General features: G+C 39.7%; 2 protein-coding genes across 3 annotated transcripts; one reads left to right on the forward strand and one right to left on the reverse strand.

Moving 5' to 3' along the window:
* Positions 1-1,853: 1,853 nt before the first annotated feature.
* Positions 1,854-3,557, forward strand: LOC126586754 (uncharacterized). Its single transcript, XM_050251695.1, has 2 exons — positions 1,854-2,628; positions 2,810-3,557. Exons 1-2 carry the CDS (start codon positions 2,327-2,329, stop codon positions 3,288-3,290), a joined length of 783 nt encoding a protein of 260 aa, XP_050107652.1. The 5' UTR covers positions 1,854-2,326; the 3' UTR covers positions 3,291-3,557.
* A 567-nt stretch (positions 3,558-4,124) lies between these two features.
* On the reverse strand, positions 4,125-10,324 carry LOC126586752 (putative cyclin-B3-1). Of its 2 annotated transcripts, XM_050251693.1 has the most exons (24): positions 10,206-10,324; positions 9,895-9,957; positions 9,711-9,768; positions 9,552-9,618; positions 9,342-9,402; positions 9,155-9,206; positions 8,975-9,068; positions 8,853-8,888; positions 8,630-8,687; positions 8,352-8,409; positions 8,186-8,270; positions 7,990-8,022; positions 7,844-7,895; positions 7,698-7,746; positions 7,525-7,621; positions 7,107-7,155; positions 6,370-6,642; positions 6,172-6,294; positions 5,761-5,850; positions 5,466-5,627; positions 5,330-5,389; positions 5,137-5,235; positions 4,793-4,971; positions 4,125-4,699 (listed from the first exon to the last, which is right to left on the reverse strand). In XM_050251693.1, exons 1-24 carry the CDS (start codon positions 10,218-10,220, stop codon positions 4,564-4,566), a joined length of 2,049 nt encoding a protein of 682 aa, XP_050107650.1. In that variant the 5' UTR covers positions 10,221-10,324; the 3' UTR covers positions 4,125-4,563. The 2 variants fall into 2 exon arrangements, with proteins under 2 accessions (XP_050107650.1, XP_050107651.1); XM_050251694.1 differs by lacking the exon at positions 5,137-5,235.
* Between the last annotated feature and the right edge of the window lie 14,166 nt (positions 10,325-24,490).

Raw genomic sequence — 24,490 nt, forward strand, 5'->3', positions numbered from 1 at the left:
TGGTGAGTAGCCCATCAATAATGTGTATTTTTTTTAGATTTATAATTATAAATTCATTGAACTTAATGGTTAAGATTTAATATGATCAAGTTCAACGGTTAAAAAAAAATATGAATGGTCTAAATTTAAATCCAATGGCCAAAACAATTAAAACAAATTCTTTCATGGCCATAAGTTTCATGACGTTGATTTAGTGATTTTTTAATATTTATTTGAATATAAATATTTCTAGTTTAAAATGTTCAAAAAGTTAAATTAAAATAGTCAACATATCTTTTAATTTAAAAAAAGTTACGAAAAAATTTATCATAAAGTCATTCATTAGTAATCTTGGGTAAAATATTTAACCCATCAAGGTTGAAACAAAAAAAACGGTTTTGGGTTAAAACTTAAATTTTTTGAATAAAAAATTTTAAATTTTAACTCAAGAATTAGAGATAATCTAACCTAGTACGTATCACCAAGGCAATGCTCCTATTCTGACTCAAAAGTTTGCCTAGTTCACAGTTGATATATTCTAAAAGGCATGGGCTTTCTCAATTTGATGATTCTTTGCAGTCGCTTCTTAACCTTTTGCATTGTTTTGTGCCTTATTTTTACGTATGTCTCTTGAAACTCGATTTTAATTTCAATTGCTCTCTGTAACTTAAAATTCTTCATTTTACTCCCACTCAATATCCGTTTTACTTTGCCTCTTGAAACTTGATTTTGATCCCAGTTTGTCTCCCTGATTTGGGTGAGCTAGGCTAATCAATTGCTTTTAAATTTTTTTCATCTCTTCAATTTCTTTTAAACTTAATGTTCTCTGATTGTTGAATTGATGCATAATGGAAATTTATAATCAAGTTTATTGCACATGTGACAGTTTTATTGGGTATTGAGTCTCATAAATGTTTTAGGAAGTGATTTATAAGTTTCAAGGAGAAGAGAAATTCCACAAGCAAAAGTGTAATAGAACGAATTTTGAGTTTTAAGGAGGAGTTTCAAAGAGGAAAATGATGGCTTTTAAGTCATAGAGGGTAAAATAAATAAAGTTCCAAGAGGCGTACCTTAAAAATAAATCTTGTTTTGTCATTGCGTACTCTACATTCCAATCAAACTAAGGTAGACAATTAGGCATGAGTCCACCTCATAGACAATTGGGTACTTGTACATTTCTAACTTAGATTTGGTCTTTTGACCTTTGGGGATAAGATTTCATTATCTTCTTCGATTTCTATCCTCCTAGCATCCAACAAGAAAATGGGTTTTGATCATTTTTTTGTTATTACCATTGAGGAAAGTTTGAACCTGTGATGTAGTTGATCGAAGAGAAAGATCATATACGCTAGGATAATCAACCGCTTAAATAGGTTTGGATCTTATGAGATATTTGGATAAAGATTGCATACTAGTATATTATTATGTGTAACATGTGTTTGAATTCAATACTCATGAAACGTGAAACAAACATCAATCTCATTGTTGAAACTTCTCATTTCTTTATAGGATGGATGGCCAATGTGAAAGTTTAGGATTTTATGTTTTATTTCCTTTTACAAGTGATATTAATAGAGGAGAAAATCAAATGGAAGACCTTGAATGTCGGAAAAAAATATTCTTTAATTACTTGGAGATATAAATCCTAGGTTTCAATTCTTTTTCGTTGAATGAATTAAAAATTAGAATACAACTAAAAGTTGAAAAGAAAGGAAAGGTCTTGAGTGTAGAATGGAAAACATAATGTTCTAACTAAACTAGTTAAACACGTGTCTCTGATATTCAACTTTGCGCAAAAAAATTTCAGCTTGTTAACAAATACGACCATCCTCACATTTGCAAAGAAAAATGGGTAATAAGAAAAATTTAAGATGCTAACAAAGTTATTTATGGGAGAAGGGGCTTGGGAGCAACAAGATTTTTGCATCTCTTTGATTTCAAAGAAAAATTGAAACGAAATAGAGCAAAGTTAAGGGGAAAGAGTGCAAGAACCACAAATAATAGTTCTCTCAGTTTGTCCGCTTTCAACATCGAAGCACTTCCAATCAATCGGAACACAGGACACATTCATGGCCACGTTCAATACCACTCAATATACCGGAGATTTTGATCGACACACGGATGGTATCTAACATGTCGTTATACAAATATTGTATTCCGATTATAATAAAAAATTTGTCTGATATACCAACACCAAAATCAAATTAAGCTCTCTTCCAACCCACACACGGAGAACACAAAACTCTCAAAAATCATCCTTTCTCTCTCTAGAACTCCAAATCCTTTCCCTTTTTATCTCTAAAGTTCTCCACATGAGAAGGTGTATTGAAGAATAACAGGGAAGGCAATGGCTTTTCTGCTACCAAACTTCTCTCCCTCCTCCCCACTCCTCCAAACCAAAACCAAAGCAAAACCCATTCACCAAACGCTTGCCCAGACAAAACCCAGTTTTTCTTTCTCTCACCTCTCTCCTCTCGCCAGCGTACAGACGCCCACTTTGTCGGAGGGTGCGCAGCTTAACACCTCCAGGGTTGCGCAGGATAAGCAACAAAGGGACGACTTTTATGTCAATCTTGGCCTGGCCGTACGGACGCTTCGTGAAGATATCCCCTTGATTTTTTCCAAGGACCTTAATTATAATATTTATAGGTGATTTTCTCGTCTGGGTTTCTTAAATTTTCTTCATAGTGTTTGGTTTGTCAGGAAGTTCGTAAATTTGTTAAGAAATTTGATATTTTTAGAAATTTGATGGATGTAATCATTTGATATGTTATTGGAAATGTAGAGTTACATTTTTTTGGATTCATTTGTGGAATTTGATGAATTTCAGGGATGATATAACATTTACGGATCCTTTGAACACATTTACTGGCATTGAGAATTACAAATTGATCTTCTGGGCTTTGAGATTTCATGGAAAGATTCTGTTCCGCGATATCTCCCTCGAGGTATATAGGATTTGGCAGCCTTCGGAGAATGTGATACTGATTAGATGGAACATGAAGGGTGTTCCTCGGGTTCCATGGGAAGCGAAAGGACAGTTTCAGGGCACCTCGCGGTATAAATTGGATCGAAGGGGCAAAATATATGAACATAAAGTCGATAACTTGGCGTTTAACTTTCCACAGAAGCTCAAACCAGCTGCATCAGTGTTAGACTTAGTAGCAGCTTGCCCTGCAAGTCCTAACCTGACATTTCTGTGGGGTCCTGCAGATGCGTACTCATCTTCGTGGTTGGAGTTTTATCGAGCAGTGAGGGGGACTTTGAATCGGGATAGTTACTTGCTTCCACAAGATGGTTTGGTCAGCTGATTAGCTACTTCAGATATTAATCTATACGGTAGAATAAGTAACGTATATGAACTTGCGCACTACGATTTGTATATGTTGGTAGATAGCAGATAATGGTTTTTGCTGAAGAACAAGGTTGTATATACATAGGGAGATCCTGCAGAGTTCAATATACTTCTTGTGGTGGTGGAGGCAAAGAAGCGAGGGTACATTTTTTGAGCTTATACAGGTCGGTATACTATATATGAAATCTTGCTTCATTTTATGAAATTTGTTTTGCGTTTATAATGTTGCTTGACATGATCGATTCTGCCTCCTTTATCGCTTGATTGTCTGGTCCGGTCACTATTATCAGTAGTTTCTTGTCATCACTAATATCAAACATGCGTATGTTCTACTCGGAGTTATGTTAATCTCTTCCAGATTTACATTTCCGTAGTACAAAAACCTCAATGCCATCTCTACTTGTGACCTTTTCGCTTCTTTACTTCGAGCCTATCAAGCATTCGGAAAATGTTCTGCTTGATATCATCCATTAAGCTTTATTTCTTAACAGAAACTGCTGTCTAACTAACTGCATCCCGGACAAGCCAATTTCGTGCATTTCAGAGCAGATAAACCGGTTATTGAGTCGAAAATCAGTTCTGCTATGTCCAATGTGAGAACTGGTTTTGATTTTTCTTTGAAACGGGAATCAAATCTAGGATCTACCGTCACCCTACCCTTGCAACTTGAGTTCAAGCTCATCGGGAAATTTGTTTGCTTTCGTAAGCACGCATGAGTCATTAAAATCAGATTATGTAATGTTAATTGAGAGCTAATTTAGATGTATCAACAGATAAAAGGAGAAAATGATTGATCAATGCAATATGGTACGTACCATTAACAAGAAACTAGATTCACACAACAATAGTTGTTACAACAACAATGTTCAGTTCTCACATCATAATTTCCTAGCAACTACATATTGTTAACACTCCTGTGAGCTCGTAACATCAACGCGTGCAACACAACATACCGATGTGAACTGCGGTACCAAGTGAACAAAGATTTTACAATCCAGAAAACCCTAGAGTAGACAGATGCCATCAGTAGGAGCGCTACAGAAGATGGCTTCTTTAAGACAAACTTGATGGATGCCCTAAATCGGGTAAGATGAGTACGATATACAAGCAGAATTTAGTCCTACCACACAGGCTTCAACAACAGTAGGGGAAAACATGTCTACTAGATGATGCTGAAGTCCATATCTCTCGAATTGTTAGCATTGTTATCTTCACTCCTCTGAGCTCAATCAGAGTGGAAGTGCGTCCAAGGGTTTTATCGCTGCAACACCACTGAGATCAGGGCTAGAGTACTTCTCGTATGTGACCTTCAAACGTCCCACTCTAGCAGCTTTGTGAAATCTTAAGATCAACTCTGCACAGTCTCTGCAACAATCAAAATATCGATCGTCAAAGTTCATTCTGAAGCAATCACTAGGTAAGGAACAAAAGTTATTTACTTAGGTTTTAAAGAAGTACCTGATTTGGGATACTTCATAGCGAGCATGTTTGCAGAGCAGTGGAGTCCAAGCCGGAGTAATCTGCAGGGTGCACCTTGCGACATATAGCGCTGCTGCACACAGCAGCGAGGGCTTGAACCTTAAAGCTTCATATTCAACTAAGCACAACTCGATGAGGTAGAATGCCAGATGTTCAAGCTGCAGCAATGTCCACAAAGCAACAGACTGTTAGCAAACTTAAAGTTTCACTCAGATATGACTTTATTGTTATCCAATCCTTAACTAATACTTCCATTAAGCTGTCGTATTCAACCCATTATACTTATAGAGTTAATCGCTAATCAAATTATCCGTTTTGTATACCTTTGTTTCCGACTGAGCAGCCTTGAGAAATCTTAACATGAAGACATATGGAGTAGGTGCATTAAGACGAAACTTCAACTTTTTAAGAAAAGCTTTCTCCTGAAGAGCAAATCCAGTGTTTACTGTTAGGACAAGTGAAAAGGGAACTATAGAATGCAGCAGGATATTTCCCGGTTCTAAGAAAAACACATACCATTCCAAGCACCTGTGCTCTTGTGTACGTCTCAGCTGAGATGCTAATTAAATCTTTGACCTGTAATTTTTCTTGCTGTAGAGAATTAGAAAGAAAATCACGAAAAATGCATACGAGTTGAGATACTAATATTTACCCTCGGATGCCAAAAGTCCTCATACTTTGATGCCAACAAGAGTGCAGTGAGACCAACTAACTGCATGTCATCCTTCTTAACTGTGACTTGAGAAAGATATTGGTCGAGCAATGTCACCATGAGATAAAGAGTTTCTTGCATTAACTCAAATTTGTGGTGTACCTGTTCCCGGATGAACAAAAAAGTTAGCACAGCAAAATCAAGGGGACAGCCAGCTGATGAAATGTAAAATTGAACTAAGCAAGACGAAAAGAAAAAAAAAACATGACAGTTTATCAAAAGGTAAAATCAGTACTTCAATTAACCAGTTGACCAATATGCCTCGCATATGAGGAGTAATGTCTGCCTGAATCGACAACAAATTTTCTGGAGGTGGATTCTGTGCCTGCAGTTGAAAAGCAATGTAAAAAATCCAAGAAGTCAGAACTCGAACTGCTGGAGAGGAGCCAGAAAGCGGAAACGGGAAAGAACTAGAACTACATGAAATATAGTCTTTCAACCCATAAGACAATCATGAAAGTAAAATGGAGAAACGTAACAAAAACTTGACAAGACCTATGGACAATGCTACTGAAGGCCAGCATGAATTGAGTCCCTTTTATCATGGGGGAGGTAAATTGTTGAAAGTATGAAGAAAATTTTGAAGCCTACTATCCTTACCAGACTAAGATGAAATCAATGGTATTAGAGAGAGCATAACAATTACCTCAGAAACCCAGTAATACTGATAGATCTCATCAACATAATCGGAAACTTCCAGTTGATTGCAATCATCATCAATGCTTGGTAGTTCTTCCTCCTTCATAGCTTCAACACGTTCCTCTAGTAACTGCAATTAGGTATAAGTGTGATTAAAGTCCACAAATAAGAATAAAGGTATCACTAGAACATGGTAAGCCCCAACCTTTGATCCGGTCATAAGTAGAGATGTGTAAGATCTCCTCCTATTTGACTTTCTCCTGGAAATGATAGTTGAAGCACTCTGTCTGCTGTTTTCTTCAGATGGGAGCTCTACCTGAGTGGCTTCATGCTTAACATTATCAGGAAGGAAAGCCGTAATGACTTTTTCAGTTTTGGATGAAGTTGCAGCAGCAGAAACTAATTTGTTTGGACCTGATGCACCCTTGGATTTCAAAGTCCTTTGCGACTCATGCGCCTTCAGTGTGGACAAAGTTGGCTGGATCATAATAAAAATAAAGGGAATATAAGTAGAATGTACATTGATTTCATATAGATCTAACATGCCAAGAAACAAAGTCAGGATGATGCAGTATTCTCATATTTATAGATACCTGAGATAATGTACAGAACACTAAATAAAATATAATAATGTAAAGCAATCACTCAGGTAAAATGATAAAATGAATGCACTGCCATGAAGCTTCAAGTTGATGCCAATACGGTTGCTGTGTTGAGCAATAACACAGATTCAACAGATTTCAGAGACCAAATGATGTAAAAACATTGACAGATTGTTTCAAGTACTGAAAAGAAAATATGGCAATGCAATTGGAAGTGTTTTACTGTTTGAAATAGACAACGGTCGAGCAACTATATGTCACAACTGGTCCAACAAAATGACATTAATTTTTTCCCCTTTGGGTGAGGTGGGACATGAGTTCTATATCTGATTACACTTACCCTGACAGAATTTCTTGGCAATACACGAGCATTTGAATTGCGTTGACCCCTGCAATCTCAAAGCACATGCAAATTATTAATAGATAGGAGGCTTACCCTTGTTTAACTAAGACATGAAAGATTAAATGATCATTCAATGAAATAACTGGGAGGAGCCACAAGTTTCAGAGAATTTGGGGGTGAACTGCAGAATACATGTTCTTTGTCTTACTCCCTTATAGTTCTACTTCTAAATGCATCTGCTGTTGTATGTTTTGAGAACAAACAATCCTATCCATAAAAATGCAAGAAAGATATTGCCAGTCCATTCATTCAGAAACAAAATGAGATTTAATGGAATAAGGAGCAACATCAGCAAAATCTTTTAACTGGATTTAAGTGGGAAAGAAAACTAGTAGTATGGATCACTGTCACTTACATAATCACAAAGCCATCACTCACTCGATTCCTCAACAGATGGCTCCTAGCATTAGCGTTTACTCTAGATGCTACTTTCTTGCCAACTTTAACCTTAACTGTATTCCAAAATGCCGTTTGGTCAGACATCCTGTGCCATGCACTTGTCAAATTAAATAATTCACGCCATCTTACCATTACACTCACTTTTCCTTCCAGAATTTTCAGAAGTACCAGCATTGTCCTACAAGCAGGAGAACAGAAAAAGATAAATGTCCAACTTATAATCCTACTCAAGTTAAACTAAACCAAAGACCATAAATATAATATATCACACCAACCTTTGGAATACTTGCTTGTTCAGGGTTGACCTTTAGCACTGGCAGAGATTTCCTTTATAATGGAGAGGGGAAATAGAAAATACGTCAATAACAGATGCACATCTTATTCACAGTAAATAAACAAACATGCTTTGCATATCAGATACCTTAGCAGCTTAAACGAAGTATAAGAAGTGCTCCTGAAAAAAAGAAGAAGGAAAAGAAATCTAATCAAGGGTCTTTATATATGTTTAGTTTCATAAGCATAGGAGCCAGAGAAGAATTTTTTGAAGGCACAACAAAAAAATTGTGGCACAAATTCTAATTTCTAATAAAAAGGTGGAAAACAAAGGTTGTTCAGACCTGCCATAGGTAACATCAGACTCACGGTTTAGACCAATAGCCTTGGTCCCTTGATTCTCTGAAGGGGCCTTCAAGTCTTTAATACCTAGAGTTTGTGCATAATGGAAGATTTTCAAACAGTATTGTTTAATCTGGGATAACCACATTTTGGATGTATTAAAGTTACCTCTCTTGGAAGTCTGTAACTTAGAAGTAGCTTGGCTAGGGCTTTCTCGCCCTTTTCCCTGATAGAAGTTACAAAATAATCAATACTTGCAATTGGAAGAATATATTGCAATATATGAAAATGATTGGCATTGATACTTGCTAAGCCTTTCTAGAAAAATAAAACCCTGTCTTTGTGCTGTCAAACATACAACGGGACAGTCGAAACAACAAACTGAGTTGACCCTTAAGAAGCAAAACATGGACAGGAAAAGGCATGCTAGGATTTAGCATTCTTACCAGGAAGGATCTCCTTGATGATAAATTCAAAGTCCTAACGCCTGTACCCACTGAAACCCTAAAGAGATACAAAAAATACAATACTAAATTAATGCAAAATCAAAGGGTCTTGAGCCTGCTCACATCTTTATTAGCATCTATAGTTATATCCATCGGTATGCATATATGCCAAAAAGTATTGACCTCACAAGCGCAAATAAATATTATGATATCAAATGCATACCGCTGCAAAGATTTAATTCTCTCACTTTTACCAGTCCTGCATTGAAGATAGCCCAAACTTAGAACTTCTTAGCTCAAAACCCAAAATGGAGGAACTACTGGAGCAAATGAGAAGGTACCAACATTTTTTTAGAGGCATCACCCCCTACAATCCTAGAAGAATTGCTTTTGACATTGCTGACATCGGCCAATGCTCTTCTTCCAACATTTGCATTTGCTAAGATAAGGACAACACGAATTTTAAGCAGGAACTGATTCAAGATGTGTAACTCAACTAACAAGTACAGTCCGGTTGAACCTTACCTGCCGAGTTACCAAGTATGCCTTTTCGCTTCTCCATACTTTTCAAACCAGCCTTGATAACAAAACAATTTACAGAAAGAGAGCAGTAAATATACAATTAAAACAAAAACTCCTTATTACACAAGAAATAACACTCCATCCCAATCCACCACCAAAAAAACAGACGAATGAGGAGGCCATTGGTTACCTTTAAAGCAGCTGTATTCTCCTGTGTCGATACTTTGTTAACTGCTGCATAAGTCCTGAAACTAAAAGGGGCAAACAAATATAATTCCCCCTACAATCTAAATGGTTGCCAATAACTAAACCTTCATGTTGTAAAACAACTTAGATATTGATTAAAACCATAACATTCGATAATCGAAATGAAATTACACATGTTTAAAACTACAATTACCTGCTCCCGGCATCAGCTTTAGCAGTGTCACTTTCTGTATAAACCTTAAAACTTGCGACACCAACTGCTTAAAAAATCGAAATATAATGTCAGAAATCAATAAATCACCACCAGAAGAACTTTAAACCAGCAGAAGAACCAAGAATTGCGGTTCCGCACCACTAGAGCGTGTCGAGTTGTCTTTTCCCACCCGATTTTGTCCTACGCTGAATTTTGGCTGAAAATTTGAGAAAAACCAAGCAGGTTTCGCAGATGTTAGAATCATTTCACCCAAAAGAAACACCAGAGAAAGAAATAAAAAACAGTTAACCGGGAATCGAAAATCTTAGGCTTTCTTTCTGACCTTAGCAGCCAACATTTTGCTTCTCTCTTGAAGTGTCACAGCGCTCTGTCGATGATCCAGTTTCTTGAAAGACAGAGAGAATTACAATCAATTCAAGCTAAAATTCAAAAGAAAACAACTTCCAGAAAAGAAACCCCTAATTTCTGAAAGCTAAACCCTAATTTTTTCAAAAGAACTTCGATTTTGTATGAACAGTAAAATTCAAATTTCAAAAAGCATCCCTACTTGAATCGATCCTTCGAATAATTCGATTTATAAAGAATTAATTGGAAACGATAATTTCTTGCATAGATTCGTAGAAGGAAGCGTACCTTAAACGACGTCATTTTGGAGATAGACCTTGCTCTTCTCGGATTCTGATCTTCGGAGATGGGGAGGAATGAGAACGGTCGACCGTTGCAAAGTTCTGAGTCTTCTTGTTAAAGCGGCGGTCTTTATTTTCGTTTTTTGAAATAAGGATGCGATTTTACTTTACTACCCCTGTTCTCAATTGTTTTTGTCAAAGGTACCCCTGCTTTCCTCAGTGCAAACTCCTCATTGTAAGATTTTCTGAATAAAATTTAAAAAAAAAAAAAAAAAGATTTGAACACTCTTTCTGACCTCATACACATTCCTTTAATTTCATAGCTGTTTCGAAGTAGATGTTTATTTTAAATTTGTAAGGTAGTTTTAACAATCAAACATGTTAATTTAACGATATTTCTCTTTTCAATGTTAGAAGTCTTCAGATCTTAACTGATTAAAAAAATATGAGTAGTGCTTAATGCATGTGACAAAATCCAAAATTATTTGATTAGTGATGGACTTCCCATGTGACAAACCAAGCCAAATAAGTGCTCAAAGCCTCAAACCACAAATTATAAGTTATAATTTGTTCCAAAAGGTTTAAGGAATATTAGTTGTTCTCACCACTAGCGTTTGGATATACCCATAACCTCGAGCTGAAAACACTTACGCAGGGCATACCCACAACATTCTTAACGAAGAACATGGAAAATAACAATGTAATCAAAATTATAATTGCTCCAGTTACTCCTTAATCTAGGTTGCACTTGTAGTTGCTCCCTCTTCCAGACTCATTCCCTTAAAACCTATCAAACTGGTTTATGAACACTCCTAGGATCCACACCAAAATGATTAGACTTAGGCTTCTGCGTCTTCGTGTTGTACACATACGAGTTTTCTTCCTTAAAACAATAGAAACTGAACTCATCACCATCAACACTCGCTGGAATGATCAAACCTTGACCTTCAGGAAGAGGCAGAAGTTTCTCCATAAATTTGTGTTCATGTTGTGCTATAAAAATTGTATGCATTTCGTACCTTTAAATTTTGGTAAAATTGAGACTGTGATTATGATCGGGCATAAAGAAAATTTGAGAGGAAGAGAGTAACTCGTTTAAAAATGAGACAAGGAGATACGCCCAGACGGAGAAAGAGCAGCAAGTCTAAGAGTGAGCGAGGATTAGAACAATGAAAGAATAAATAAGAGTCAAAAAAGGAGTTCTAAGGGCAATTTTGTAATTTCATTCAACACACAAATTACATTTTTGGTCATATGGTTTGACTCATTTTCCACTTCAGTTTGTGTTATTTCAATTTTAGTAAATTTACTCTAGTTTCAATTTCAATAATGTTTTTTTTATTTTTTGTAAAACGATATATTTACACTAAAGGGTAAGGAAATAAATTTGTATCAAACTTGATATTTACGAAATTAAGATATTTTACTATTGTAATAATAAGTGACTAGTAGTAATCAAGTTTAAATCATATGCTCTGTTGCAAATGGTGGATTGCTCTATTAGTTAAAGCATTCCTCTTTAACCCATTGCGGCGGCCCCCCGGGACAAAATTATATGTTATATGCAACAACTGGATAACTAAAAGGTTCAAATTCAATTAACATAACAACATTCTTAAAGAAGAACATCATCTAGAAATTAACATAACAACATTCTTAACGAAGAGCATAGAAAAATAACACTGTAATTGAAATGCTCCCAGTTACTCCTCAATCTTAGCTGCACTTGTAGTTGCTTCCTCTTCCAGCCTCATTCCCTTAAAGCCCATCAAGCTTGGCCTATGAGCAGTCCAACGATCCACACCAGAGTATAAATACTTAGCCTTCTGCATCTTCGTGTTGTACACAAAAGACTGTTCTCCCTGAAAACAATAGAAACTGAAGTCATCACCATCAACATTCACCGGAATGATCACATCTCGACCTTCCTGAAGAGGTGGAAGTATTTTCTCCATAAACTTCAACGGAACAACGATCTTTTTCGGGCTCCATTTGTTCTCCTTGGAGTCTTCACACACCAAGGCATGAAGGGTGGCATTTACTATCTCAACCACAGCCACATGCTTGTTCCAATTGATGACGCAAACTTTGTTCAAATCGGGAAAAACTCCCTGAGGTAGGGTTGCTGTTAAGACAGACTCATCCACCAGATCAAGGCGTTGGACTTCTAATATTGACAGATCTTGGCCATCTCTTTTCATAAACTCGGCAGAATAACAAACCCTACCATTCATCTTTTCAGCTGCAAAAAAATTACATCTCACTACCCTTCTGCCTTGTTCCTTGAGCAAACCCTGATTTGGGTGCGTCCAGGGTCTCCACTTCTCATCTTTCCCAACGGTCATAATTTGAAACCCTAATTCATTGTTCTCGACATATAAAGTTACCACTTTGATCTCACCAGTCGATAAATTGAAAGCAGATGACATTCTTCTCGCACCATTATGAGCTTCAGGCAAGTTGAGTACTCGGCGGGTTGCCGGATTTCTGATGCGGCAAAGGTGAGTAGTAATATGCTTCTCCAGAAACATCCCAGCAACACGTCCCATGCCCTCGTAATTTGAATCAAAGTAAGGGGCTACATGGTTCTTTTCGCTTTTAAGTCGAAACTGTAGATGGATAGGACTGACCCGTTTCATGTGCTTTAAAATGAAGTTGTATTCTTCAATCAAAGAGCACCATGTTTTGCTGACACACTTGAACCGGAGTAATGCCTCTACCGGCAACCAGCTCAGAATCTCAATAATGATTTCAAAGGGAAGCTTTGGTTCTTCTGGTTTGGGGTCCAATCTCCTCCTCCTCCTCCTACTTCTCAGGTGGTAGCCGTGCGCCATCTGCATATGAGTGTACCACAATGCTCATTGTAAATCGTTAAAATTGATAAATCTGAAATAAATGCACTAATAGACTCCGAGTATTTAACTATTTATGTAAGTTAAATTGATCCTATCTTCCCTTTTTTCTTTTTCTATCCCTTTGTCAACCCAATCTTTCTCCTATAATCCTCCCTCTAAAGTTTACCTTTTCTAATTCAATCATTTTTTAGTAATGCGAGATTTTTAGTTGTTAGTTCGACTGTTTTTGGGTGCTAGGCTTGCTACTTTTGTTTCTATGATGTCTTATGCATGGTGTACACTTAGGCTGTGTTTGATTGGTGAGGAAAATGGCTTGGGAAAGATAAATTCTTTTCACATGTTTTTTTATTTTTTTTGAACAAACGATATAATAAATGTTTGAATATAGGGAAAACAAACCCTTGAGCCTCTATGTTAATTTGTTTCTTCGAACATTAATTAACATTTATTATAAATATTATGACAAAATTGTCCTTATTTAATGTTGAAAGACCAATTATACCTACAATATCTTCATATTCCACTTTCTTTCCTTCAACTTTATCCCTATTAATGTATAATATTTTTTATCCCTATTAATATATAAAAGGCTTTTTAGGTAAAATAGTCTCTGAAATTGGCATAACTTCGTACTTTGATTTTTAAGATTTAAAATCGATAGATTAATCCCCGAGTTAGCCCACAGTCAATCATTTTCGTCATTCCAAGAAAAATCTCTGTTAAATAATGACCAAAATTACAAAAATACTCTCATTTTTTTGTCAAATCATTTGTCCCGTTATTTATTAACTTGAGGGTATTTTTATCATTTTGGTCACATAATTTTTTCACGAAATGATCAAAATGATTGATAATAGACAAATTCAGTGACCATTTCTATCGATTTTAAATTTCAGAAACTAAAATGAAGAGTTATGCCAATCTCAAAAACTACTTTGACTAAACTACCTTAATAAAATATCAATATCTTCTAGCAGATTTCCCATTGTTACCCAACAGTGTAATCGGGAAAGTGCATTGCTCATCTTCCTAAGAGGAACACATATAATTATCTTATAGTTTATTAAATAAAAAATTTCTTTTGATACGAAAAATGAATAATCAATAAAAAAAACAATCCACTGCTCTCACATCAAATCGTCAACAAAGTGAAATTTAAAATATTCCTGTTTTTTAAGATTTATTTTAAGCAAATATGGCCATCATCATGCTAATCTAATAATCTATGTATTAAAAAATCAATGTAGCTAAAAGAAAGTTAAACAAAACAGAATGTAGCTTAGATTAAGGATTTTTTTATTCTTATGAGTTTTCAGACTAGAAATTTTCCATATTAACAATCATCAATAAACCAAATCTAAATGAATAACTCATTTGACTATATAAAATGTATGATTTTCGTACCTCTAACTTTTGGCTAAAATTGAGATTGAGATTCTGATCCGGTGCAAAGAGAATTCGAGAGTGAGAGATTTCTGATCTGGTGAAAAGAAAATTCAAGAGTGAGTGAGTAACTCGTCTGAAAATGAGACAAGGAGATGCACCGAGAAGGAGAGAGAAAATTCCAACCAGCGGCGAGTCTACGAGTGAGAGAGGATTAGACCAGCGAAAGAATAAATAGTAGCCGGAACGAGGACTTCTAGGGATTTTAAGGGCAATTTAGTAATTTCATTCAACACGCGCATATGGTTAAATTACATTTTTGGTCCATATGGTTTGACTCATTTTCCACATTGGTTTGTGTCATTACAATTTATAGAATTAAATTTTTTTGGTTTTTAAATGCAATAGTATATGTACACTAAAAGGTAAGAGAATAAATTAGTATCAAACTTATCATCTACAAAATTCAAACTTTTCATTTACAAGTGAAGATATATATTACTATATTAATTAAGCCGCCAATTGTTATCAAGTTTAAATCGTATATTCTTTTAAATTTATAATGTGAATTTGTGAAGACAAACTAACCATGTCTATTGTCTAACCAAAGTGTGTCATGTTGATATGAGCTCAATATGCCTAGATTACCCTTGACATTGCAAGCAGACTGCTATCTCAACCCTAATGGACGAAGCAGACATCATGTCCCTTGAACAGAGACATGCGTCTACCCCTCGCAACTCTCTCCGTATGGCACCTAAGCATGCATGAGAATGCTCTACCGAGTCTCTACCATGTCAAAGTACTCTCCCGCCTGATTCCATGTTCGCCAAGATTATCTCTTGCATGTCTGAGTCCACGAACGAGTCAATGACCTCTAGATAACTCTGCCTAGGCCGGTCATCTGCAAAGGGATACACCCTCCGCCCGGTAGGAAGACTGCTTCGCCGGTCAACTTGCCTAGTCTTTTTGTTTTTTTTAATAAACGATGTTATTTACACTAAAATGGTGGATGAGTGGGCTAAGCCTCACAATGGGCTATTATTAATATGGTTCAAATTCGCTTTTAGTGAGAATTGAACCTAGCTAAGACCTCTCACTCATAATAAGTTAAAGATGAATATCACTAAACTTTAGTACCAAGTGACATCAACTTGCCTAGCCTTGCAAGCTAATGATTTATAGACTTCTTCCTCTATAAATAGTCGAGTTGCACAAAGAAAGTGATAACGAAAAGTTGAACTCAGAACTATCTACTACATTCAATTTCCCTTAAATACTTTCTGAGTTAACCATCCGAGACCCTTTGGCAAATTGATCTTACAATGTTATTTGTTATGAAAATTTTTTGGTCAATCCGTCATGGCAATATGCAACCACCAAATGTGAGGACATTTTGTATCTCCAAAACAGTTGCAATCATCCCAAAATTGTAAGCACTCCGTCTATATATTTTGCTAATTAGATTTGTACGATCTTATTATTGATTAATTGAACAAAAGTAAAGGAAGAGATGGAGATAAAAGTTTGTTTGTACCATACTTGACCAATCCCGAAACTACCGAGCACCGGCCAACGCTATACTGTCAAGGACCCAGAAGAGTTCCCCTCCGACCAGGAGGCCAATCACTACTCGACACGTGTCAAGATTAGAAGCCAATCAGAGCGCAGCACGTGTCGACATCAAGAACCAATCATAACATGACACATGTCAATGTGACAAAGCTACAAGTTTTTCTATAAATAGGGGTCATTCCCCCACAATATGGCCTAATGCCATTTTGGATTAAATCATTCACAAGAACTCACTAAATTGAGAGCTTGATCCTTTGTACTTGTGTAAGCCCTTCACTACTAATAAGAACTCCTCTACTCCGTGGACGTAGCCAATCTGGGTGAACCACGTACATCCTGTGTTTGCTTCTCTGTCTCTATTCATTTACGTACTTATCCTCACTAGTGACCGAAGCAACCAAGCGAAGGTCACAAAACCTGACACTTTCTGTTGTACCAAAGTCTTCGCTGATTTTGTGCATCAACATTTGGCGCCGTCTGTGGGAAACGACACTTATTCCTACTCTCTTCAGCTGTGTCAAGCTGGTTTCTATCATTCGTACACTTTCTTTTGATCAGGCATCCCTCTCCAACATGGGAAGCGAAGGAAGCCACAACACACAGAATGACACCCCCCTTGCACATAGTGCGAAACAACGAAAGAAGGAAGGAAAACGAGTTCTTCTTCAAGCTAAAGTCGATGAGTTGGAAGCTCAGAACAACAAGATAGCAATGAGGAATGAGGTCCTCCAGGAGCAATATGAGAAGCTCTTCGAGACACTCCACGAAGCTAGGCAAGCTCAGACACGCGAGCTTGTTGCCCCCGTGGAAGTCAACCATCAACTGGGTGCCCTCCAACATGGAGGGTCACATGCATTCGACATAGATATCCCTGATAGGGAACAGATTACCCCTCGACTTGATAATCAACATGAGGCTTCTCTTAACCCAGTTGCTTCGACCCGAACCATGAGAAGTGGATGGAGACACCTCTTTGCTGAAGGGGCAAAAGGATCGAAAGCCGTCTTTCGCGATTGTCGGGATTTCCTGAAGCAACGTCGAGAGAATTCCATCCATATAAGCTCAAAGATTAATGACCCAAGGATTTCTGAGAGACTCGGTCCCCTGCCACGGCCCAAGCCGGCCACCAATTTGGGGAAGGGGCAACAAGTCCTAGAGAGACATGAGGGTACAGGGGACTCAGAGGTGTTCCGACAGACATACCCTGGAAGCCAGTACAGCGAGTCCAGGGAAAAATCACATGCCCTTGATCAAACCTTCCTAATTCCAATAGGAGATGGAGATTTACGAAAGAAAGCTCCAGTGACACATAACTCCGCTCAGGACCCCCTTGTCCTACAACTTTTTGAGGAAGTAAACAAGTTGAAGGCTGAACGTCAGGCTGAAATACCTGACTGGAACCAACCCAGGCCTGGCCCTCTTACAAGGAGGATCCTCAACACCTCCCTTCAAGCAAAGACAAAGCAAAAGCTTGGCTTGCAACTTTATACTGGAAAAGAGGACCCGATTGAGCACCTTAACCTCTTTGAGTCCACCATGGCATACCGGATGCACACCGACGAAGAGCGATGTCTTCTCTTCCCCTCCACCCTCTCTAGTGGAGCTCTAAATTGGTATTGTCGTCTTACACCTGAGACGGTAGACTCATTTGAGGAATTGAGGAAACTATTTGTTTCCCAACACATTTTCCAAACCGATCGCTTGCACTCTGCAGATGACTTGTACACTATCCGCCAGAAGCCAGACGAGTCATTACGTATGTATGCTGGCCGCTTCAGCCATGAATACTTCCGGTGTGCCGAGGCAGACGACAAGACTGCCCTCAAAGCCTTCACGGCAGGCCTACGTGATTGTTTCTTTAAATACATGATCAATGCCAATACTTGGAAGACTTACTCTGAGGTGATGGCGCAGGCTTATAACCATGCCTCCGCCGAGGCAAAGACATATCAGGAGAAACCCCCTACAACCATCCTTTATCAACAAGTGGGAGGTGGAAGCCAGACTCACCTAAATGAGAAGACCTCGACTTTCCAAACAGCAGTGGCACCTCCCCATGCCTTGCATAATGCTTCACCGAATCAACAGACATATCAATTTCAAGGCAAGAGGAAGGATTTCCATCCTCACCACTCTCCTTTCAGTAAAAAGAGTAAGGGACACTATCCCGATAACCAAGGGTATCGCCACAATAACGCTCGCCCCCAGGCAGTCAATGCAGTGGGTCAAATCTGCGTCAAGATACCCCCTACCCCAAGGTATGAGACATACACGCCCTTGAATGCCACATGCGCGGCCATTTACCCCAGCATAGCTCACCTGATACCAAAGCCAAAGCCGAGGCACCCAGATTACACGCCCCCGAATAACGCTGGCATGTTTTGTTGCTACCATGAGCATAACGGCCATGATAGCGAGAAATGTATCATCCTCCGTGATCGTATTGAAGCTTTGGCACGAGAAGGAAAAATTGATCAATTCCTTCTTCACCCTCAAAGGGATAACCGTAACCAACGCCAGGTGAATGTCATATATTCCATAAGCGGCGGCACACCCATATCTGAATCTTCCAATAGGGCCATGAAAAACAGTGAACGAAGTCTGAGGCCTGGTCACCAAGTGTTTCATGTGGAAGACATCAGGGGAGGGAAGTATCAAAAACCTAACTGGGATCCGATATGTTTCTACCCTGAGGAAGAAAGAGGCATCATCTACCCTCATAACGACCCATTGATCGTGGAGGCTCACATAGCCAACTTTGATGTTCGACGAATCCTCGTAGACACAGGGGCTTCGGTCAATATCATGTTTGCCGAAGCTTTCAGGGCACTCAGTGTAGCTGAACACTTGCTCGATCGCTCGATTTCTCCTCTGATAAGCTTCTCCGGTGATATCGTGCAACCCTTAGGGAGCATACATTTACCCTTTACTATTGGTACAGGCCCTTACACGGCTACCATTACCACTAACTTCCTAGTGGTTGACTGCCCAACGGCATACAATGTCATCTTTGGGCGCACATGCATCAATGATCTCAAGGCTATGGTATCCACGCATATGCTGTTGATGAAATTTCCAACCCACCATGGCAACGGCTACATCAGAGGAGATCAGCTTAGTGCACGATCATGTTACAACACTTCAGTTAAGCAACAACACTTGCCCAGACCCAAGGAAACCCTGTCTGTACATGACCAAGTCACAAAGACCAGCCTAGATGAAGCGACCTTGGATCTTCCTGATAGCAACAATCAACCCGATGATCCTCGAGATGACTCTTTCACCCAGCAAGCCCAACCTGCTGAAGAGTTGGAGAAGGTACCTATCTCAAGAGATCATCCAGACCGCATGGTGAATATTGGCACCACATTGTCACTAGCATTGATATCTTTTTTGAAAGAGAACACTGAAGTCTTCGCCTGGTCATACGAGGACATGCCAGGCATCTCTCCCGATGTCATCTGTCATCGTTTGAGTATTGACCCCAAGATCAAGCCGGTGAGACAGAAGCGAAGATCTTATGACGCTGAACGATACGAGGCAATGAAAGCAGAAGTTGAAAAACTCAAAGGCATAGGCTTTGACCGCGAAGTCAATTACCCGACATGGGTAGCAAATGTGGTCCTTGTTAGGAAAAATCCGACCAAAGAAAGTCTTTCGCTTCAAAAGGTCTTGTGGAGAATGTGTGTTGACTACACCGACCTAAACAAAGGGTGTCCGAAAGATAGTTTCCCTCTTCCTCTTATTGACAGGCTTATAGACTCTACGGCAGGGTGTGAGCTCTTGAGCTTTATGGACGCTTATTCAGGATACAACCAAATCCTCATGAACCCCTCAGACCAAGAACACACGGCCTTCATTACTGACAGGGGACTATATTGCTATAAAGTCATGCCTTTCGGCCTAAAGAATGCAGGAGCAACTTATCAGAGACTGGTCAATTCAATGTTCGCCGAACAAATTGGGAAGAACATGGAAGTTTACGTTGATGATATGCTAGTCAAAAGCAAACATGCTGACCAACACATCACCAACCTATCTGAAACTTTCACCATTCTAAAGAGGTATCGAATGAGGTTGAACCCCAACAAATGTGCCTTCGGCGTGGGCTCTGGCAAATTCTTAGGCTTCATGATTAGCCAACGAGGCATTGAAGCTAACCCTGAAAAGATCAAAGCAATCCTCGACATGAAAGAGCCAATAACTTCAAAAGACATCCAAAGCCTTACTGGCAAGGTGGCAGCCTTAACCAGATTCATCTCTAAGGCCACAGACAGATGTGCTCCTTTCTTCAAAGCACTCAAGGGAAATAAGAAGTACATTACATGGACGGAGGAATGTGCCAAGGCATTCAGGAACCTCAAAGAGTACATGAGTAAAGCCCCTCTGCTCTCCAAACCAGAAGTTGGTGACACTCTCATCATCTATCTATCGGTTTCGGCTTCAGCAGTCAGTTCTGTTCTTATTCGAATGGACAGTGGTGTCGAACGGCCCATCTACTACGCTAGCAAGGCCCTACAAGATGCGGAGACACGATACTCCAACATTGAGAAATTAGCTCTAGCATTGGTCATGTCTGCTCGGAAACTTCGCCCTTATTTCCAAGCACACGCCATCATCGTGCTTACCAATCACCCTCTTCGACAGATACTCCAGAGTCCTGACACGTCTGGGCGAATGATCAAATGGGCGATAGCATTGGGTGAGTTTGACATCTCCTACCAACCAAAACCAGCCGAAAAAGGTCAAGCAGTAGCAGATTTCATCGCCGACTTCACATATCCTGTTGACATTGCTTCTACACCTGAAGCAGTAGCTTCATTACCATCGGAAGCTCAGAAAGTAGAATCAACGACCTCAGCATGGAGTCTGTATGTTGATGGCTCATCCAACCAACAGGGCTGTGGAGCGGGACTAGTCTTGACTACGCCCGACAAAGTAGCAATGGAGTATGCTCTTCGTTTCAAATTCAAGGCATCAAACAATGAGGCCGAGTATGAAGCCCTTCTAGCAGGATTACGTTTGGCCAAACACCTCGGGGTTAAACAAATTGATATTTTCAGTGACTCCCAATTAGTGGTCAACCAGGTTACCAACAACTTTGATGCTAAGGACAGCTCCATGGCAGCATATCTTGCGCAAACACAACTTTTGCTCAAGCACTTCCACTACCAGATCACCCAAGTTCCTCGAGCGGCAAACAGTCATGCAGACGCCCTGGCTCGCCTCGCCTCAGCTGTGGAAGACAAGATTGGAAGAAAAATTCATGTCGAACTGTTGGCAACACCAAGCACCATGGCCGCAGAAGTATGCAACTTACAACAGGGGGATAGTTGGATCACCCCGATCTATAATTTCCTTGCTCATGGCACCCTCCCAAATGATAAAGTCCAGGCTAAGCAAATTCGATACAAGTCTACCCGCTACCTGATCATCAATGATCAACTCTATAAGCGAGGTTTTAGCCTGCCATACTTAAGGTGTCTTACGCCTGCCGAGGCGGAAATCGTCCTTCGGGAAATACATGAGGGAGTCTGTGGAGATCATGCTGGATCTCGGTCCCTAGCACACAAGACTTTTCGCCAAGGATATTACTGGCCAACACTCAACCAGGATGCCATCAAAGTATCCCGCTCATGTGACAAATGTCAACGATATGCAACTATTCCTCATTCCCCTCCAGAGCCTCTTACTCCTATGATCAGCCCTTGGCCCTTCGCCCAGTGGGGACTTGATTTGATCGGCCCAATGCCGGCAGGGAAGGGCAAAGTCTGTTACGCAGTCGTTGCAGTGGACTACTTCACAAAGTGGGCCGAAGTAGAACCCTTGGCAACCATTACTGAGGCAAAGATAGAAGACTTCGTGTGGAAGAACATCCTTTGTAGATTCGGCATTCCCAATGCGATAGTCACTGACAATGGGCGACAGTTTGACAACAAGAAGTTCAGGTTGTTCTGCTCTAAGTTCAACATCAACTTATGCTTTGCCTCTCCAGCTCATCCCCAGTCTAATGGACAAGTTGAGGCCATCAACAAAATAATCAAGCGCACTTTGAAAACCAGCTTGGACAAAGCTAAAGGCTGTTGGCCAGAATTTGTACCCCAAGTTCTTTGGTCATATCGCACTTCATATCGGACTTCAACAGGAGAAACTCCATTCTCACTTGCCTTTGGCACAGAGGCGGTTGTCCCTGTTGAGCTCGAGCAAGCAACATTCCGAGTCCAGAACTACATTCAAAGTGAAAATGACAAACAACTCACCCTCAACTTGGATTTAGTCGAGGAACACAGAAACCAAGCTCACTTGAGGAATGTCGCCTACAAGCAGCGCATCTCCAACTATTATGACTCTAGGGTCAAGCCTCGTTCTTTCAAAATAGGAGACTGGGTCTTAAAGAAAAGATTACTCTGCGACAGAGTCCCGAGTGAAGACACACTTAGTCCAAACTGGGATGGACCGTATGAAGTCATTGGCATCAGTCGCCCTGGCTCTTACACACTTAGAAGCTCCGATGGCAAGACCCTTGGCCATCCATGGAACGCTGATCACTTGAAGTACTACTACAAATAGACTCACGATGTACAAGTGTTGAGCTATAGCCGTTCGGCATCCTATGTAATGAAGGCCATTTGGCAATGAATTCAATAAAGAGGTAATTTAGCCAACTCAGCCCTCACTCTTTTACATTCATAGCAAGGGAACACTCAAGTGTTGAAACCTCAAAGCAGATATATCCAACACGAAACAAAATCTAAGTATGTGTCGACAAGACTATACAAAGAAAGGAACAACCAAACAATGGCTTATATCCAAACAATAGATCTATTCATACATAGCCAAACATGCATTAATAATAGTGCAAACACTCATAAACACCTAAAATCCAAAACTCTCAAGCTTATAACATGGGCACATGTTATACACACATCAGACTACTACATCCAGAATACATGCAGATAGTAAAGACACTGCTATTCCTTCTCATCTGAAGCCGAACCCCTGGCAGTATCACTCCGCGTCCTACCATCATCCTCTGCATCCCCAAGATCCTCTTCACCATGCTGAGTCTGTGCATCAGCATTACCTTCATTATCAGACTCATCTTCGCTGCTAGGATCAACAGCAAGGACAAATGTCTCGCCCTTTCGATGATGCTCATCTATATCTTCGTGGTATTTTAGAAGAATGCTCCCATCATCATAACGATCAAGGACGGCCATCCATTTCCTTTTTTCAAAGCGAGCTTCTTGAGCACAGTAGGGTTTAATAGCAAGATGAAAGGTCGAAGAACTTAAGTATTCTTGCACAGCAGCCTCCCTTTCAGTTGGAATGCTCTTCTCCAGTTCAGAAATCTCAACTAAGGCACCATCAAATTCTCCCCTAACCTTGGATACCTCCAAGGTAGCCACCTCCAACTGTTTTTTAGTTGCCTCAAACAATTTCTTAAGCCTTAGGTTCTCACCATTTCGCCTTTTCAAGCTCTCCATGGTTTCGTCCTTCAGTTGGAGAGCCTGAGTCAAAAGTCCCTTATTCCTTCGGGCCTCGTCCACAAGCTGCTTATTCTCCTTCAGTTTTGCCTTGTACCGCTCAACCTCTTGCAGTCTGTCGTGATACTCGGCCATGACCTGCATGGCAAGACGATCATCACTACCTAAATAATGACAATAAAGAGGAAAAAGTAAGGAAATGACAAAGTAACACTCACATATGAAGACAGCTTCAACATCCGGTCGCAATCCGATTCATCCTTAGCTAAGGGCTCTCCGAGCTCATCGAAGGCAAATCGACGCCCTGCCAAGCAATTGTTGATATCCTCAAAATCCTTTGGCCGCGTGGCAACCCTCAAGTCCTTCCACGGGACACTGCCAGCTCTTTCCTTGCCTTTCCCCTCATGGCGGGAACCAGGATCACTTTCCTGGACAGTGTGCTCCATAGTAAGAGGAGGAGGCAACAGTCGGCTCCCTTCTCCTGCAACTACGGCAGCAGCATTTTCAACGGCCTCAACTCCAGTCTTCCTAAAGGCAGGCCCCTTAAGGACCCCATCTTGGGACTTAGGTCTAACGGATGGTTCCCCTCGGAACTTATGAATTTTCTTATGCGGTAGGATGTCTTCCGAAGGAACTAACACTGGTGCTTTCCTTTTATGGGTGCTAGTCCCTGTTTTCTTGCTTACCTTCTCCACTGCATAAGGAAAATCAAAATAAGAAATACAACTTTCCAAATAAAGTAAGGAAAAGAGCAAAGTTTACATGAAGGATACAACTTACTCGATCGTCCCTGGCTCTCGGAAACTAAGGGTTGGAAACCGTACCGACGAAATAAGGGTCGTAGCTTGCTTAAGTGTCTATCCTCTTTGGGCACCCTCAACACCTTCTCTATGTCAGATAGCTCCTGCCCAAACAGTTTGATGGTGCCCCGCGTCACTACATGAAGCAAAGTGTTAGAAGCAAGAAAAGACCACAACAAATAGCAAATAGTA

Source organism: Malus sylvestris, chromosome 10 (genome assembly GCF_916048215.2).
Source record: "Malus sylvestris chromosome 10, drMalSylv7.2, whole genome shotgun sequence".
Lineage (NCBI taxonomy): Eukaryota > Viridiplantae > Streptophyta > Magnoliopsida > Rosales > Rosaceae > Malus > Malus sylvestris.